The sequence below is a fragment of the Myxine glutinosa genome, chromosome 1 (genome assembly GCF_964187855.1).
Source record: "Myxine glutinosa chromosome 1, kmMyxGlut1.1, whole genome shotgun sequence".
In the NCBI taxonomy this organism is placed as follows: domain Eukaryota; kingdom Metazoa; phylum Chordata; class Myxini; order Myxiniformes; family Myxinidae; genus Myxine; species Myxine glutinosa.
In genome coordinates, this window is record NC_136261.1 from 113,368,917 (window position 1) to 113,385,707 (window position 16,791).

Genomic DNA, 16,791 nt, shown 5'->3' on the forward strand with positions numbered 1-16,791 from the left:
AGCTATTTGATCTTCATTTCAACAATAGTGATGGATAAAGGTGATATAATATAACAAATATCATGAAACATTTACATTTTGTAGTCCATTGTATAATTTAAATAAACATAAATGCAAATTTCGCATGTCGAAAAAGTAAGTACACCCCTACATTTATCACTACTTCAAATACCTAAAATTAGAATCAGGTGCACCAGCTCAGGTGTAAATGATTAGAACATCGTTAGAGAGGATCTTGGAGGAACCTGTCTTATTTAAACCTCAGACATTTAGTTTGGTTTGCTATTTGTTGTTGAAGTGTGTGGCGTCACCATGCCTCAATCAAAAGAGCTCTCTGAGGCCTTCAGAAAGAAGGTTATAGATGCCTACGAGTCTGGGAAGGGATTTAAAAAGATCTCCAAACAATTTGAAATCAATCATTCGACTGTCCGGAAGATCATCTACAAGTGGAGAAGATTCCAAACAACTGCCAACTTGTTCAGGCCAGGCCGCCCCAGCAAGTTCAGCCCGAGAGCAGACCGCAAGATGCTGAAAGAAGTCTCTAAGAACCCCAGAATGTCATCACGGGACCTACAGGTAGCACTTGCCACTGTTGATGTCAAAGTGCATGAGTTTAGAAACATTTAGAAACAGGCTGCACAAATTTGATCTACATGGGAGGTGTGCCAGGAGGAAACCTTTTCTGTCCAGAAAGAACATCAGGGCAAGACTAAAGTTTGCCAATGAACACCTGGGCAAAGACCAGCATTTCTGGAACAATGTGCTCTGGACAGATGAGTCAATGGTAGAGCTATTTGGCCACAGTACAAGAAGACATGTTTGGCGAAAACCAAAGACAGCATTTGACCACAAGAACGTGATACCAACTGTAAAGCATGGTGGTGGAAATATTATGGTTTGGGGCAGCTTTGCTGCACCAGGGCCTGGGAAGCTCACCATCATAGAATCCACTATGAATTCTTCATTGTACCAGAGGGTGCTTGAGGATAATGTGAGGCCATCTGTCGGAAAGTTGAAGCTCAACCGAAGGTGGACCTTGCAACATGACAATGACCCTAAACATACCAGTAAATCCACCAAGGAATGTCTGAAATGAAAGAAATGGAGGGTTCTGGAATGGCCAAGTCAAAGCCCGGATCTAAATCCCATCGAGATGTTGTGGGGGGATTTGAAACGAGCTGTGCATGCAAGAAACCCCTCAAACATCGCACAGCTGAAAGAATTCTGCATGGAGGAGTGGGCAAAAAATTCTCCCAGTCGATGTCAGAGACTGCTACAGTTGTAAGAAACGCCTACTTGAGGTTGTTTCTGCCAAAGGGGGCAATACCACCTATTAGAGCCAAGGGTGTACTTACTTTTTCCACATGCGAAATTTGCATTTATGTTTATTTAAATTATGCAATCGCCTACAAAATGTAAATGTTTCATGATATTTGTTATATTATATCACCTTTATCTATCAATATTGTTGAAATGAAGATCAAATAGCTGTATGTTGAAATATGTTGAAAAAGTCAAAACTTTACATGGGGTGTACTTACTTTTTCACGTGACTGTACTTCTCACACCCTCACCCCCCTCCCACGCCTCCTTCCCCCAAGCCCTCTCCCTCCCACAGATCTCCCGATGTCCCTGCTCTCAAATGTTGTGTTTGTTTGCTTCCCCTTCTCTCCCCATCTTGTCTACCGCTCCCCTTATTATATACTTTGTGTGTCTGTTTTGATTTTTTGTGTGATAAATGTTAGCTCTTTCACGAGCCTCGATCCTGTATACAAAAAAAATAAAAACAAAATAAAAACTTGCACATCTCATTTGATTCGAAGTCTGGATCATCACTGCACAGATGACGGAGCCTGAAGAATTGGGAATATGCGATTGAACTTTTGACGTGGGTATTTAGGTTTGGTTTGTGAATTTTACGTTTGTAATGGACAGTAGTGGCAGGTCCGTTCTCTTTGACAAAAAAGGATCAGAAAGATGACTGACGTACGTAAAATCTCCCATGTGAAATAGGGCAGGATGGAAGGAAATGACAAAGTCAATAAACCGTTTTAGATCCTCTCCGTTACAGGATGTGGCTCTGATGGAATTGTTTATGTAGTAGTCAAACAATTCTGGGGTGGTATAATCAAACTAGTCGAAAATCTGTTGTCAATGAAACTACCAAAAACATTTTCATATCTGGGTTCCCATTTGGTGCCCATGGATACGCCATTCATCTCCTTGCAGAATTCACTGGCAAGCGGGAAGTAGTTGAGGGTGAGTAACAACTTGGCGAGGCGGAGGAGAGTTTCTGTGTGTGGTTCCTTAGTGGTTCAGAGATTGAAAAGGTGTTTGAGCAGCTGAAGACCCTCATTGCTGCAGGTGACAGTGTCCAAGGAATAAAAAAATTTGTATTGGAGGGAAAGTTGAACTGTTCAAAGGCTGCGAGTGCATGATTTGTGTCCTTAATGAAGGAGAGTAGAAATTGGTTGAGATTAGCCATCTAATTATTATCAAGGTAACATCGATAGACAGACGGCTTAAAAAACTTCTCAGAAAAAATAAAAAGGATCCCTTTCAGATTGATCTGTTATCCCATTAAGCTTAGAGTCAAGATCATCATCCAGAGTAAAATCGGCCTTTTACAAAATGATCCTGAAATAGCCTCAATTTCCTGACAACAGCTGCTCATCTCTTTTAAACAGTACAGACATTTGCAAAATTTCCTGGTTGCAGAACCATTATCCTCTGACCTCTCACCAGGAATGTTGTTGGTGGTAGTGGTGGTGTTGTGTAGCCCCAGACAGTTCTCTCGAACAGGCCTGTGACACGTAGACAGCCAATCAATCTTCCGGGAGCGATTCAGAGATCCCCTCCATCCAGGATGATGTATTCCTCCCCTCCTCGGCAAGGCCATGAGATGAGACAGAGAGACAGAGAGACAGAGAGACAGACAGAGAGAGACAGAGACAGAGACAGAGACAGAGAGAGAGAGAGAGAGAGAGAGAGAGAGAGAGACAGAGACAGAGACAGAGAGACAGAGAGAGAGAGAGAGAGACAGAGAGAGAGAGAGAGAGAGAGAGAGAGAGAGAGAGAGAGAGAGACAGAGACAGAGAGAGAGAGAGAGACAGAGACAGAAACAGAGACAGAGAGAGAGAGAGAGAGAGAGAGAGAGAGAGAGAGAGAGAGAGAGACAGAGAGACAGAGAGACAGAGAGACAGAGAGAAGAGGGAATAGGCCAGGTCCATGGGGACTGATCGGGACTCTGGTCGTGGCCACGCTGCCCTGACTAATCCAGGTAGCAGGAAGGAATGGGAGATTATTTGGCCCCTGACTTGCGTTGGGGGATTCCAATCACCATGAAGAGGCATCCCCAGCAGTTGCTCACCAGGAATGTTGAAGAAGTCACTAACACCTGCCCTTTCATCACGAAAAACGTTTTGCTTCCAGGACCCAGAAGTAGTATTAAAGTTACAGACAACTTTGACGACACCTCCGTGAATATGATCTATAGAATCACATGCACTCTCTGCAAGCGGTCCTCCATCAGTGAAACTGGGGTGAAGGCTTGGTGATCGCTTTTGTGAACAATTGCTGAATGTATGAATGAACAGCACAGACCTTTCCAAAGTGGTTGCTCGAGACTTCAATCTTCTTTGACATCTGTTCAGTCACATGGCAGTCCCTAGTATATTTCTCCATTTCAGGTTGCTTCAGTGTGAACTACCAACTGACTAGCATCATGGCGATTTATTTCACCGTAGACGAGGACTAAGAGTTGCGATGGTGTTATTAATTGGTGTATGTTATCAGAGAGAGGTGTACATCTGTAGGTCATCATTAGGTGAACAATATATCATACGGATAAACATTATATGGTAGGATGAGTAATTCATAGCTAGTGGTATCATTGGGAAGGATTAGGGCAGAGCATGAGCAGTAGGGGATGCAGCTCTTGGCACAAACAGCAATCCTACCACTGGGGTGGGGGTTTGAAAAATATTTATGTTGTAGATTCCTGAATTGAAAAAGTTCATAATGCCATCAATGCTCACAGAATGACGTCTTGCTGTGCGGATGATTTGTTTAAATCAGCTTTGCACCACAACTTATTGTCTCGTGTTTAATGTTTTTTGCTGTTTTCTTTTGTAGGATCTAGATTATCATTTGATTCATTTTGCATTTATGTACAATTATACTATTGATGCCTCAGAGAATGTCATTCAATGCCATTCTGAGAATGGCAAGACTAAACTTTTGTATAAATATTCATGAAAATGAAAAGAGATGTGTTTTGGCTGTCTATGTAAGCAAAGACTTGAGCACTTTTATCAAGTGGTGGGAATGTTGCAGAGAGAATTAATTCAATGTCCAGCTCTTACATCACCTTGTTCATTTATCCAATAAAATACCAATACTATTAACCTAATCATATTTACTAATCTGACTACCTGTGCAGTGGATAGAGTTTGATGATTTGTTTGCTTTCAAGGCAAATGTCACAGTTAAAAAATACATTAAATAAAAAAACAACAAGACGTCATGCAGAGCACGATACATGCAAAATCCACCTTTCCCCCAAAAAAGGTTGCCATTGATCCATCAAATGGTCCATTTCATCAAGATAAAAATTGACAATCTTGATCAAAACTCGGGTCAATAGGATGAAAAGTGACGATTTTTCAGATAAAAATTGATGATTTAGGAGTTTCACCTAGAGTTGACCTTTGACCTTTTGACCTCAAAAAGTTGGTTTCCCAATTCAATGATGCACCATGTAATTTGCTGTTTAATTCTCAGGTTAATAAGATGAAAAGTGATGATTTTTCAGATGGAAATTTTATGATTTTAGAAGTTTGACCTTTGACCTTTCGACCTCAAAAATAATTGGTTTACCAATTTAATGACTCAATATGCAAATGATGTTCAATTTTCAAAAATGATGAAACATGGCGATTTTATAAATTTGACCTCCAGATGACCATTGACCTCAATCAATAGGCTTCTCAATTGTGACGACCTCTATCACTTGGTGAAGTTTTATGACGATCAGTTTAGAATTGTGACCTGTAGGAGAGTGACAAACAGACAGACAGACAAACAGACAGAATGAAAAACCACTCATACAGCGACACTTGGCAAAACAGAACAAAGTAGAATGTCATTCAGTAGAGCATCCTTTTGACCTCGAAAATAATTGGTGGTTGAATTCAGTGACCTGCTATGGAAATAGCCTTCAAATTTTAAGTTAATCGGATGAAAAGACAATTTTAGAAATTCGGCCTATGTTGATCTTTTGGCCTACGTTGACCTCAAAAATAGTTGGTGGTTGGTTTCAGTAAGCTGATATGCAAATCCTATTCAGATTTCAAGTCAATCGGATGAAAATTGAGGATTTTAGAAATTTGAAAAATAGTGGTTGACCTTTTGTCTATGTTGACCTGTGACCTCAATATATATAGGATTTTCGGACCACAAACTCTACCACTAGGTGAAGTTGCATGAAGATCGGTTTAAAATTGTGACCTGTAGGCAAGTATAAGTGAATGGACAAACAAACACATGAACACATACAAACAAACACACAAACACACACACAAACCGGAGTGATCAACATACTTGTCAAAACTAGAGCAATGTGACTGTCACCAATATGCCTCCGCATAGTCCCACAATGGGTAGATGCCCTCGTTCACTGTCCTAAAAATAGTTTGATTTAAATCCCTTCAGCTGTTTTCAAGTATCACATTTTCATCAGCCATGACAGGTTGTACATCGATCGGAGAAATGGTTTCAGAGAAGGGATTTTTTTAAATATTGGCTTTCAAGCTAATATGGCTGCCATACCATGTGACTTATGACCTTAAAAAATGGACACTCTGCATATGTATGGGTAGGGGATCACATGTTTGTGAAGTTTCGTGTTGATCGACAAGGTTCGTTTTTCTATCCAAGAAGGCTGCCAAACCACGTGACCGACGACATCATCATTTTCAATGTATATGCAACTGTGGTGTTAGATGGGTGGGTGGTTCGTGTGCAGCCACCCGGCTGCTGGTTGCATCATTTTTCTGTGGGTGCGTCTGCCGCTGATGCAATGCCTCTCTATAACCAGTTCTTTGGTACTCATTTTGCCGACCTCGGAAGGATGACAGGCTGAGTCACCCCACCTGGCGTTAATTGAACGGGATTCGAACTCAGGACCTTAGGATCCCAATCCCGCCACCCTAACCATTAGGCCAACACCAGGTAATTGTGTTAGATGATATTTGTAAAATTTTGCATCGATAGGGTAAGCGGTTTCAGAGATATAATAATTTAATATTTTCCTTCAATTCAATATGGCGAACACACCATGTGACCAATGATGTTTTTGTGATCATCTTTTAATTGCCATGTCTAGTCAATGACACACAGTTTCGAGTCAATCGATTTGGTGGTTTGGGAGAAGATTTTTTCAAAGTTTTTAGGTTAAATCTAATATGGCTGCCAAACCATGTGACCGATGATGTCATAAATTAAATATTTCAATACAAATGGATCATAGATCATGTGCATGCAATTTCAGACTTTTAGGATAAGGAATTCGATTAAAACATTTTTGGCTGGTATACCACTTTACCTATGATGTCATCATTATCATGCTCTTGTTCCCCATTGGGAGTACTTGACAATGTGCCAAGTTTCAAATTTTTCCATTCAGTGGTTTCCAAGAAATAATTTTATTATTGTTTGCGTTTAATCCAAGATGGCTGACATACAACATGACCGATGACGTCACAATTATCCTAAAAAAACATTCTGCATGGTGTAACTCCTACCCTGAAAGTTTCATCTCAATTGGATACGTGGTTGCTGAAAAACACGAGGCTTAGCCTGGACGGACAGACGGACAACCCGAAAACATAATGCCTCCGGCCACCTTTGGGGGCGGAGGCAGTAAAAAAATTTTTTTCCCAAGTAATAACAAATGCAACCGACCAATATACTTGAAAAATCTTCGATTTTGCAAGTACAAATGATAAGAATGTACATCAAACAAGCATTCCAAAAGACCAGAACATACCGGCCTCTCCTTGGTAAAAGATGAACAGGCCACCAAGCGGAATGGGCAAAGAGAGCTTGAACTAAAAAAAGACAAAAAGAAAAATGGCAATGAGACATTTAGCAAATTAGACCACACAAGCAACCAAATACAATATCGATATAATCACATATTTGCTTGGGCAAGCAGAGAAGTTTAGGTTACGTTTAGGTTATGTTGAATTATTTCAATATATGTTTGAATTCCCTTCAGTAAATGCAAAAAAATGTTCAATGGCAGATAAATTGTTTATATGACAAATACGATAAGGAGAATGATTTTCAAATAGATGCAGATCAATAACCAAAGGATATACTTATACCTGTAGAACTAGAACGGCACTTGGTAGAGTGCATACCCCTGGCCAGGCTGAACAGTTTAGGATTTGCATCCTACTGATAGGACGGGTCTGCATCCAGACCTTGATGAAAATCTAATCAGCTTGTTATTGTGCCCTACCTAACTCATCCACCAAGTTTTGTCGTAATCCATCCACACCATTATAAAATGCTGTGCCATATCACGTGTTTGGCCCTGTTTCTCAATGGTGAAGAATCACTTAAAAATTCCAGTATCCGGATCCAGATCCTCACTAAAATACAGTCGGACACTGACTTTCGCGGGGGATACTTTCCTCGAAAATGCTGCGAATGTCGAATCCGCGAATGTGAGGACATTGTTTCAATGGGAAGATGGAGGGCGGAGGGGTGTGGGGGAGGGGGGGGGGGGATAAGTTCCCAGCGGTTTGTGATTCATAATGGAGGAAATAAAAAATCCAGTGAAAACCATGAGTACGCCTAAAAAAAAGCGTGACTACACCCACAAAAAAAACTTTATTATGGCTTTATGCATGACGCTTTATGCATGACGCATGGAAGATGCTTTTGTAATGTGCACAGTTGGTGGGGAATGGTGTATGCGTAGCTGAAAGTTGTTTACGCATGATATGTGGAAATTTTTAGAAGTGTCATGTGCACGGCTGGTGGGAGATGGGTTTTTTCTGCACTGTGAAAAACGGCGAATACGCGGGGCCCCACAAATGTAGAAGCAGGTCACATTTAATCAACCACGAATACGTGGGCTACGCAAATACCGGGGTCCGACTGCATAATCAATTCATCGTTGTCGCACACCCAATCTGTACACCAAGTTTTGTCTGAATCTGCCCATACCATTTTAAACGATCGTGCTCATAAACAAAGAGACAAACTAGACTGGCACTCGGCAGAGCGTGTATGTACCTTACCTGCCTGATCCGATTACATTTTGTATCCTACTGATAGGCCAACATTTGCATCTGGACCTTAACCAAAATCAAATCGGCTTGTTCTTGTCATCTACCCAACACATTCACCAATTTGTCGTAACTTGTCCATAACGTTTTGACATGTCGTGCTATACTGTATTATATATCGTTTTTGGCCATATCTATCAATAGTGAAGAATCACTTGAAATAGACTTCATAGAACTCATTACCCCAACTCAGTGTTCGAGTTTATAATTCAATTGAAAAAATAATTATTATTTTAAAGGTGGTATTAAAAAATTCTGGAAGTTTAGCACCATTGATGGTGTCTACTACACCAACTTCTTTAGCACATTAAATTACTGCTAAATGGAAGGGTTTTGAAAGTAGCAAAAAGTGATTTGTATTCTACAGTGTTCAAGTATAAAATTCAATTGAAATATAAGAGACTCTTAAGGTTGTAGAAACCTCCCCCGCCACCCCCCCCGAAGTTTACCGCTGTAGATGCAATGTCTTATACAACACCTTATTTAACATGTTACATTAGTTCTTCGTGTCCTTTATAACATCCACAAAAACAGTAATTTTCCTGTTTGGAGTGATGTTCAATTTTGTTTTGCTGCCAGCCAGGCAGACAGAGTAAAATAAATAAATAAATCCCACCCATGTCCGAAGGAAGTGGTTCCTTTTGGCATTTTTAATATGAAACAGGCAAAGCCTAGAAATGAATGAAACCCATTAGAATTACCCTTAAGAACCCTTCAGAGGTGGGTTAGACAGGTTTGTCTTCATTTACGACGGATGGACGGACAGATGGAAAAAGTACATAGCCAAATATTGAAGCAGCTTCACCGCTTTAAAATTATCTCTCTGCTCCTCTGCGCATGAGTGATTGGGACAAATTTAGAGGCAAAGTACTGCTAAACTGGAGGTTTGTTTTGAATTCATGTTCAAGCCAAAGTACTGCTAAACTGGAAGTTCGTTTTTGGATTCACGTTCAAGCCAAAGTAATGCTAAACTGGAGGTTTGTTTTGAATTCATGTTCAAGCCAGAGTACTGCTAAACTGGATGTTTGTTTTGAATTCACGTTCAAGCCAAAGTACTGCTAAACTGGAGGTTTGTTTTGAATTCATGTTCAAGCCAAAGTAATGCTAAACTGGAGGTTTGTTTTGAATTCACGTTCAAGCCAAAGTACTGCTAAACTGGAGGTTTGTTTTGAATTCATGTTCAAGCCAAAGTACTGCTAAACTGGAGGTTTGTTTTGAATTCACGTTCAAGCCAAAGTACTGCTAAACTGGAGGTTTGTTTTGAATTCACGTTCAAGCCAAAGTACTGCTAAACTGGTGGTTTGTTTTGAATTCACGTTCAAGCCAATGTTCTGCTAAACTGGAGGTTTGTTTTGAATTCACGTTCAAGCCAAAGTAATGCTAAACTGGAGGTTTGTTTTGAATTCATGTTCAAGCCAAAGTAATGCTAAACTGGAGGTTTGTTTTGAATTCACGTTCAAGCCAAAGTACTGCTAAACTGGAGGTTTGTTTTGAATTCACGTTCAAGCCAAAGTACTGCTAAACTGGTGGTTTGTTTTGAATTCATGTACAAGCCAAAGTACTACTAAACTGGAGGTTTGTTTTGAATTCACGTTCAAGCCAAAGTACTGCTAAACTGGAGGTTTGTTTTGAATTCATGTTCAAGCCAACATACTGCTAAACTGGAAGTTTGTTTTGAATTCACGTTCAAGCCAAAGTACTGCTAAACTGGAGGTTTGTTGTGAATTCACGTTCAAGCCAATGTTCTGCTAAACTGGAGGTTTGTTTTGAATTCATGTTCAAGCCAAAGTACTACTAAACTGGAGGTTTGTTTTGAATTCATGTTCAAGCCAAAGTACTGCTAAACTGGAGATTTGTTTTGAATTCATGTTCAAGCCAAAGTACTGCTAAACTGGAGGTTTGTTTTGAATTCACGTTCAAGCCAAAGTACTACTAAACTGGAGGTTTGTTTTGAATTCATGTTCAAGCCAAAGTACTGCTAAACTGGAGGTTTGTTTTGAATTCACGTTCAAGCCAAAGTACTGCGAAACTGGAGGTTTGTTTTGAATTCACGTTCAAGCCAAAGTACTGCTAAACTGGAGGTTTGTTTTGAATTCATGTTCAAGCCAAAGTACTGCTAAACTGGAGGTTTGTTTTGAATTCACGTTCAAGCCAAAGTACTGCTAAACTGGAGGTTTGTTTTGAATTCACGTTCAAGCCAATGTTCTGCTAAACTGGAGGTTTGTTTTCGGATTCACATTCAAGCCAAAGTACTGCTAAACTGGAGGTTTGTTTTCAGATTCACTTTCACGCCAAAGTACTGCTAACCTGGAGGTTTGTTTTGGACTCACGTTCAAGCCAAAGTACTGCTAACCTGGAGGTTTGTTTTGGATTCACATTCAAGCCAAAGTACTGCGAAACTGGAGGTTTGTTTTCAGATTCACGTTCAAGCCAAAGTTCTGCTAACCTGGAGGTTTGTTTTGGATTCACGTTCAAGCCAAGGTTCTGCTCACCTGGAAGTTTGTTTTCAGATTCTCGTTCAAGCTAAAGTCCTGCTAAACTGGAGGTTTGTTTTGGATTCACATTCAAGCCAAAGTACTGCTAAACTGTAGGTTTGTTTTGGATTCACGTTTAAGCCAATGTTCTGCTAAACTGGAGGTTTGTTTTCGGATTCACATTCAAGCCAAAGTACTGCTAAACTAGAGGTTTGTTTTCGGATTCACATTCAAGCCAAAGTACTGCTAACCTGGAGATTTGTTTTCAGATACACGTTCAAGCCAAAGTAGCAGTACTTCTGGAAGTTTAGCACCATTGCTAAACTTCATTTTAGCCAAAGTACTGCTAAACTGGAGGTGGACGGGAGGTACTTACCCTTCAGAGGTGGGTTCTGACCTTAACCCTAACCTTAACAACCCTGGAGGTTTGTTTTCGGATTCACATTCAAGCCAAAGTACTGCTAAACTGGAGGTTTGTTTTGGACACACGTTCAAGCCAAAGTACTGCTAACCTGGAGGTTTGTTTTGGATTCACATTCAAGCCAAAGTACTGCGAAACTGGAGGTTTGTTTTCGGATTCACATTCATGCCAAAGTACTGCTAAACTGGAGGTTTGTTTTCAGATTCACGTTCAAGCCAAAGTACTGCTAACCTGGAGGTTTGTTTTGGATTCACGTTCAAGCCAAAGTACTGCGAAACTGGAGATTTGTTTTCGGATTCACATTCAAGCCAAAGTACTGCTAACCTGGAGGTTTGTTTTGGATTCACGTTCAAGCCAAAGTACTGTGAAACTGGAGGTTTGTTTTCAGATTCACGTTCAAGCTAAAGTACTGCTAACCTGGAGGTTTGTTTTGGATTCACATTCAAGCCAAAGTACTGCGAACCTGGAGGTTTGTTTTCAGATTCACGTTCAAGCCAAAGTACTGCTAACCTGAAGGTTTGTTTTCGGATTCACATTCAAGCTAAAGTACTGCTAAACTGGAGGTTTGTTTTCGGATTCATGTTCAAGCCATAGTACTGCTAACCTGGAGGTTTGTTTTCGGATTCACATTCAAGCCAACGTACTGCTAACCTGGAGGTTTGTTTTCGGATTCACATTCAAGCCAGTGTACTGTGAAACTGGAGGTTTGTTTTCGGATTCACATTCAAGCCAACGTACTGCTAACCTGGAGGTTTGTTTTCGGATTCACATTCAAGCCAGTGTACTGTGAAACTGGAGGTTTGTTTTCGGATTCACGATCAAAATATAACATTCAATTCAAATTAAGTTGTTCCTTCATCACAAATTGACATTTGTAGGCAGACGGATGGACAGAGAGACAGACAGAGGTGAACCATTTGCTTAATCCCGCTTTTTGCTTCGAGTGCACGGGGTAATTCGAAAAAAAAAAATGTTATATCAGGATCCAAATCCAGATCTTCACCAAAATCTAATCAATCCATCCTTGTCAAACACCCAATTCATCTTCCAAGTTTCGTCCGAATCTGTCCGCAACTTTTTGAGACATCTTGCTCATAGGCAAACAGGCAGATGTCAAAACAACCTGCATCCACCTATAGGGGTGAAAACAACTTCCGCCCACGAGTTGGAAATAATGGATCAAATTATGTTTTGCTGTGCATTGTGATTTGTTTGGATCTTCTTTTCGAAATGAAATTTGAAAAATATTCACTGGACATATGAATTATTTATTTATTTGGAAGAGAGGAAGTGTTTCTTCACCACATAATTTATCATTTTTTGTCATGGTCTCCATAACATTCACCCTAACTCTCTCCAACTTAGCTTCCACCTCTTTCGAAAGACTTTGTATGCCCTTTCTTGGCCTAAAATTAAAAACGTGAAAATGTTTTTTTAAAGAAAATGCACCACATTCTTAAACCTATTGAAGTGATTCTGGTCATTGTGATGTTGGCAAGCAGTCATTATACTATGAAACATTGTCCAAAGTGACAAGTGCTTCTGGGTCATGGCAGCAGTTATAGAAAGTTCATTTGACAGTTCTCCTCCACATAAACATACTGTATTTGGTATCACTTTGAAATAGCAACAATTTACAGATAATACTTTTACAGAAATTTACAGATAATTACAGATAATGCCTACTGCTATGTTTTATGATCAATCGCTGAATTACAGTGCCAATATTATCACAATGTAATACTGCGAAGGCTTGGGTTGAACTGTGTCGGCAGATAATATAAAATTTGGATTTTGTCAATTAAAATTTGACAAGGGTATGTTTACGACCATGGGGAAATGAGATGGGTCAAAGTTTTAAGTGTTAGTATGCCCATGCCACTCGCCGAAGAGCTTCAGAAGATAAAGTAAAATCAGATCTAAAACAGAAGCAACAGTAACACCCTCAGCAACAACAACGACACCAACAGCAGCAGCAGCAGCAGCGTCGATGGTGGTGTTTACCCAGCTAAACGGACAGTTTGGCTTAAAAAAAAAAAAACCACACCAAAATCAAGTCGAGGAAAGTTCACAACCCCCTGATGGCAAACTATAAAGTCGCAATGAAGCCAATTACACAGCAGAAGGAAGTGTAAACAGCAACTCACCAGAGGAAATCTATGTATTTTAATGTAAATCGCCCCAAACAAGGCATAAAGTTGCTCGAGGTAAGGCGCTAATTTTTTAGATGCACAAAGTCAACCTCATAGTATATTATGATATAAATTCCACCCTATTTATTCCACTGAAAACTGAGAAATTGTTAACGATATTCATAGGAATCATTTAGAATGTCTCTGTAAGTAAGGCTTTTGTAGAAGAAAAATTGTGTGAAGTGAACTATTATGAAGCATTTCCCATCAACTTTCATTGGTTAATAAGATCGCAATGATATTATTACCTCCGCAACCAAAGGTGGATGGAGGTTATGTTTTATGTCTGTCTGTCTGTCTGTCTGTTAACAAGATATCTCAAAAATTTGTGGACGGATTCGGACAAAATTTGGCAGAGAGGGAAGTAATGTAAGTGACAAGGAAGAAATGATTAGATTTTGGTGAAGATTTGGATCCATCCGGCTAGTAGAATTTTTAAGTGATTCTTCACCATTGGGAGATAGGGCCAAAAACGATGTATAGCAGGATATCTCAAAAAGTTATGGAGGGATTTGGACAAAACTTGGGAGACTGGTTGGGTGTGTGACAAGACCGAATCGATTCGATTTTGGTGATGATCTGAATATGGATTCGGATACGAGAGTTATTAAAATTTTTAGGTGATTCTTCATCATTGAGAGATCGGGCGAAAAGTGAATATATAACATGATATTTAAAAAGGTTATGGATGACTAATGACTAAACTTGGTGGATGAGTTGGTGAGGTGACAAGAACAAGCCGATTAGATTTTGGTTCAGGTCCAAATCCAGATCCGGCCTATCGGTGGACACAAAACATAAACTGTTCAACCTGGTGGAGGTGTGCGCTCTACCGAGTGCCGTTCTAGTTAGAGATGATTCACCCACACTGTTATCACTAATGGATGGTGAAGCATGTTACAATGATAAATAAAACCCAGCTCATGCATTTTTCCCCTCTAACTCTACAATCACAAATATAGAAACCTTTCATTAGCAGCTTGATCCTGATCAAACAGGACAAACGTAGCAGATGAAAAGTGAAAGCATGCTCAATGCACATCACTGGTGAATTTCCAAACTTTACCTCGTGCTTGGTCTGCTGCCCCTAGGTCTCTTGGCTTCATGTCGGGGAAACAAATTCTCTTGACTCAACTCTTCTGACGACAGGTGCTGCCAGGGTTGGTCATGCATGTGCAGGTATGTGTGTGCGCACACACACACACACACACACACACACACACACACACACACACACACACACACACACACACACACACACACACACACACACACACACACGAAAATCAGATTCAACCATAATGTTCTTCATATTTGAAACCGTTTTTTCTTTTCATGCTACAAAATGTAAGAGTAAAACAAAACTAGAACTGCCACTTTAAAACTGCTGGCAGTGATGACCGGTTTACTCGCACCCACTTTTGATGCAACCCCACTGTTGATACAACCCCACTTTTGATACAACCCCACTTGTGATACAACCCCACTTGTGATACAACCCCACTTTCATTGGACATGCTTTGACACAACCCCCTTGGATACAACCCCGACACACACACACACACACGCACACACACACACACACACACATCCCCCTACCCCCTCCCACACACACACCCACACCCCTCCACACACACACACACACACACACACACACACACACACACACACACACACACACACACACACACACACACACACACACACACACACACACACACACACACCAACCCCCCCCCTCCACATACACAAACACACCCCACCCCCAACACACACACACACACACATCCACACCCACACACAAACACACATATCTACACACACACCCACACACAAACACCCCCACACCCCTCCCTCCACACACCCACACATATCCACACAAACGCACATCCCCTTCCACCCCACCCCCTCCCCCACATACACACACACACAAACACACGCACACATCTCTACACCCCCCCCCCACCCCAACACACACACACATGCACACACAAATCCCCCCACCCCTAACACACACAAACACACGCACACATCCCCCCTACCCCCACCACACCCCTCCCCCCATACGCACACCCCTCTAAACACACACACACACACACACCAACCCCCCCCACCTACACACACACACACACACACACACATATCCCCCCACCCCTAACACACACACAAACACACGCATACATCCCCCCACCCCCAACACACACAGACACACACATGCACACACACAACACACACACATACACACACACATCCCCCCTACCCCCACCCACACCCCTCCCCCCAAACACACACACACACACACACCAACCCCCCCCCCCCTCCACCAACACACACACACACATCCCCCCTACACACACACACACATACACCCCACCCCCACACACACACACACACACACACACACACACACACACACACACATATCCACACACACACATATCCACACACAAACACGCGCACACACCTCCCCCCCCCCCGCACACACATATCCAGACAAATGCACAACCCCCTCCCCCCACCCCCCAAGACACATCCCACACACACATCCCCTGACACACACCCCCACACCCCCCCCCCCCCACACACACATCCCCACACACACACACATTCCCCCTACCCCCCACCCATATACACACACACAAACACATGCACACGTCCTCCCACCCCCACCCCCAACACACACACACACACACACACACACACACACACACACACACACACACACACACACACACACACACCACATATCCCCACACCCCTAACACACACACATGCACACATCCCCCCCCCGCCCCCAACACACACACACACAAACACACACACATACCCCCCCCCCCCCACCCCTAACACACACACAAACACATGCACACATCCCCCACCCCCCCCAACCCTAACACACATGCACACACACACAAACACCCGCACACCCCTCCCCCCACACGCACACACACACCCCCCCTACACACACACACACGCTTATTTTTCAAGATATACAGGTTGCAAGGTCAGACATATATATGGTGGCGGCCATCTTGGATTTGACGTGGCGACCCAATTTTCAATAGCGTTCTTCCTTATGCCTAGATACACCCACGCACCCAAATTAGAAGTTGTTCTTTGCTTATTTTTCAAGATATCCGCTCACAAAGTTCAGACATAGATATGGTGGCGGCCATCTTGGATTTTGACGTGGCGACCCAATTTATGATAGCGTTCTTCCTTATGCCTAGATACACCCACACACCAAATTAGAAGTTGGTGCTTTGCTTATTTTTCAAATATTCCGCTCACAAGGTTCAGACATATATATGGTGGCGGTCATCTTGGATTTTGACGTGGCGACC

General features: G+C 41.7%; 1 protein-coding gene across 1 annotated transcript in view; it reads right to left on the bottom strand.

Annotated features, from left to right (window-relative positions):
- MYSM1 (Myb like, SWIRM and MPN domains 1) overlaps positions 1-16,791 on the bottom strand; it is a 120,053-nt gene that overhangs the window by 24,830 nt on the left and 78,432 nt on the right. The window contains exons 12-13 of the mRNA XM_078776325.1: positions 14,514-14,599; positions 7,049-7,109 (exon numbers count right to left, since the gene is read on the bottom strand). Coding sequence (XP_078632451.1) covers positions 7,049-7,109; positions 14,514-14,599 — 147 coding nt within the window. The remainder of the gene's footprint in view (positions 1-7,048; positions 7,110-14,513; positions 14,600-16,791) is intronic.